The following is a 3,501-nucleotide window of genomic DNA, read 5'->3' as shown; positions in this document are numbered from 1 at the left end:
TTTATTTGGTCGGAAATCCCAAGTATAACTTATCAAGAATATTAATAATCGTGAAATGAGATATTTAGATATTTAGACAGTTAGATTATTCCCAGAAGAGTAATCAAAGGTACTTTTGATATATCTTTAAAAATCATTTGACGAATCTTTCAGTTTATTTATATGGGAGAGCGTAGAGCGAATTTTAAAGAATGAAAAGAAAAAAGTTCAAATAATTATTTATTTACCAAATATATCTTACAGTTGTACAAAGAAATCTATAGGTGTTTATATTTAAATTCAATTTTTCATTGTTTTACTAACTATCGCGTAAATATTCTTTTAAGTGAAATATCTACTATAGCAATTAAATTAATACAGTGGTGTAACAATATCTACTCGTATTTGTTATGCTGAAGAGAATTTAATTTATTTAATAAATAATGGAAAAATGCAAGAATTGCAAATGAGAAACTCAATGGAAACCATCCGGCTTTTATCCAGGCCCAAATTGTTATCCTGTAACAAAAAAATATTTAAGTTCTAATCAGTATAAAGATCAACTCTAATATTTGAACAGGGTCTCTAAAATGATTGTGAATTCAATATGTCAGTCAAATTTAAAAGGTATATTAAGATATTTAATTTCATATTTTATATAAAAAATCTCTATATAAAATATATATTTTTTTAAGTTAAAATTTTAATTAGAAAACGTAATATTTTTAATAACCTAACATAAAATGGATTCTAAATTTATTTATTTTCTCTTAGTAATTTTTGTGTTATTAATTTAATTTTTATTGATTATATTTAAATAATTACAACTACTTAGGGTATTCTTAATAAATTCGATTTTCTTTATTTATTAACTGTTTTATCGTAAGCGACATGATTACTACGCTATTTTTTTAAACCACATATTCTAAGTGTCTATAAAAGACATTCAAAAATGATCCAAATAGCATATTTGTGTTTAGAAATTATTTAATAATACGGCAATAAAAAAGAAAAGCTCTTAATATTGCTTAAGTCGTGCAAAAAATTGCATATCTATTATATTTGTATTTGTTCATGTATTCCGCTCTAATTTAGTCAAGTATCTAGAACTAATTGATGCAAAATATTAAATATGATTTTTTTGTCATAATATCATTAAGTTAGATCAACTGACTTTGAATATTAAATGTGTTCGACTTTTAGAAAAATAGAAAACCGCAATTAACTCTATTTCTATTATTGAAATAATTTTGCATGCCAATACATGTATCGGAAAAGCAAAATACACAAAAAATGCTAAAATTATTTACTTGATTGATTCGCATGATAATATTCAACACTCGAAGTATTTCTGTATAATATTCGTATAAGGGAATCAACATTTTTTTTTGCTATAACTTATTATAAGACTGTACCAATTTTATTATATTTTTTTTTAAATATACTTATATTTTTTTACATAATATAAGTATTTTTAAATGTTTGTCTTATAAGAGTGCCTTAAAGTCTTTTAAAGGAAAAAGTAAAGTATGTAGACCATAAAGAGGGAATGAACAAATTGCGACGTATTTCTTGTATTGCTTGTGTTTTTTAAACAAATTTGAGACTGAGTTGAAAATGGGTTAAATTACGATAAAGATATTTTATTTGATGATTGTCAAAATGTGATTTCGAAAATTAAAAAAAAATAAAAATATAAAAAAAAAATATATTTTTTCGGCGTTATTTAAAGTCGTAGATTAAAACCAAGGTAAAAAACAAAAGCCTCTACAGAATTCGGGGAGTCTGTTTAAAAAACTGTATTGCTGATCACTGTGTATAATTATAATGTTTCAATAAGTAACATCTTGTATATCTTTTATTCCTTCTTAGCTTTGTTAGCAGTAATGAATTGTGAAAACACTTTTGCTATTTTAATTACCTTTGCATAGCAAATACGTACTCATAATTCTTATGATCTTCATAAAAAGGTGTAAAACTTATTTGTCCACATTTGATTATCTGTACATTACTTTTCAGTCTGTCGCTGTAATCGGTCTTTAGTTGCTCTATTTTGTGAACTACTTCGTGCCCTCTTAACACCTGAAAGTATTAGATTGCCCCTTATATTTACCATTTTTAATTTAATAAGTGCATTAATTACAAATATATATGTACCTTGCCAAATATCACATATTTTCCTTCTAACCAGGGGGCTGGCATTGTAGTGATAAAAAACATACACCCATTCGTGTTTGGGACTAAAACAAATACTTAGAGAATTACAATAGTTTTTCGATATTAGATCCAATTTACCTCCATCGTTAACCATTGCCAGTAATCCCCCTGAATCTGGTTTAACCTCAAAAGTTTCATCTTCAAAATGTTCACCATAAATACTTATAGAACCACTTCCATTATTATATAAAATATCCCCACCTAAAATATACAGGGTTATTTTTGAACTTAACCTGTATTTTTTTGTCAAAGCCATTATAAATAATTTAAGTTTTATTATATACAAATAAGTAATACATTAGTTGTAGTGGTATAAATATAAAAAATAACTCTGTAGTTTTAATAAAAGTTGAACTCTGTGTGGTATTTATTTTCTTACCTTGTATCATGACCCTCTTTATGGCGATAATAAAATTGGTGCCCACATATCGCTTACCATCGATCCCTTGAAGGGCGATATGCTTAAAATTCTTCACGGTTTTAGGAGCTACTTCCCCAAAAAGACCAAAAATTATTCTGCCCGTGTAATCGTCTTCGATTTTAACATCCATAAAAATTTGATCTGTTATTTTGTAGTTTTCTGCGTTAATCTAAAATTCGTCGCATATAAGGCATTAAAATAATTAAATAAATTAAAAAAATCCTTACCCTATCTGTTATTAAACTAGCAATCAATATGAAACAAACATTAAAAATTACATAAATGTTATACATTTTTATTATAAATAAGTGTTTTAATAATGGAGAACTATATATTGTTTGGCTCTATTGAAAGGCTACTCGTCTGAAGTGATTCATGCATGTAATTCAATTATATTGTTACGAGGTTTAAGCAACGTAATATGGATGTATCATATATCAGGTTTTTAAACCGTATTTATTATTTGTATTATATTATTTCTTTAATATTCAGAATTAGACTGGTCTTTTAGCGACAAGAGCGACTTACACAGGGTATTTTCAAAGTTAACTTATTTATTTTAACTACTTGTAGGATTTAAAAGAAGTAATTATATAAAAAATCACCTATATAAAAGTGCATAATAAAAGAGATAGTAAACCATTAAAAATTGGAGGAGTTTCTCAACCTGAAATGTTAGAAATTGAGGAAAACATATATTTACAAGATAGAGTGCAGAATTTTTGAGTGGATTCTGTAAAAAGATCTAATTTTCAACATAGATTTTCGTTAAATGTTTGGGTAGGCATGGTCAATGGCATGTTTATTGGAACCTAATTTTTTTCATCTCAACTGACTTTTTTTCGACACAATTTTTTACAATTATTAGAATGTTTCTCTAAATG

At 26.0% G+C, this 3,501-nt stretch overlaps 1 protein-coding gene across 2 annotated transcripts; it reads right to left on the bottom strand.

Annotated features, from left to right (window-relative positions):
- Positions 1–206: 206 nt before the first annotated feature.
- On the bottom strand, positions 207–2,980 carry LOC126743921 (peptidyl-prolyl cis-trans isomerase, rhodopsin-specific isozyme-like). 2 transcript variants are annotated; one of them, XM_050451199.1, is made up of 6 exons: positions 2,845–2,980; positions 2,576–2,786; positions 2,275–2,397; positions 2,137–2,219; positions 1,901–2,061; positions 207–498 (listed from the first exon to the last, which is right to left on the bottom strand). In XM_050451199.1, exons 1-6 carry the CDS (start codon positions 2,908–2,910, stop codon positions 375–377), a joined length of 768 nt encoding a protein of 255 aa, XP_050307156.1. In that variant the 5' UTR covers positions 2,911–2,980; the 3' UTR covers positions 207–374. The 2 variants fall into 2 exon arrangements, with proteins under 2 accessions (XP_050307156.1, XP_050307157.1); XM_050451200.1 differs by having other exon boundaries at positions 1,922–2,061.
- Positions 2,981–3,501: the final 521 nt, after the last annotated feature.

The sequence above is a fragment of the Anthonomus grandis genome, chromosome 13 (genome assembly GCF_022605725.1).
Source record: "Anthonomus grandis grandis chromosome 13, icAntGran1.3, whole genome shotgun sequence".
Taxonomy (NCBI): Eukaryota; Metazoa; Arthropoda; class Insecta; order Coleoptera; family Curculionidae; genus Anthonomus; species Anthonomus grandis.
The sequence above is the reverse complement of the archived record's forward strand: the minus strand, read 5'-3'. Positions and strand labels throughout refer to the sequence as shown.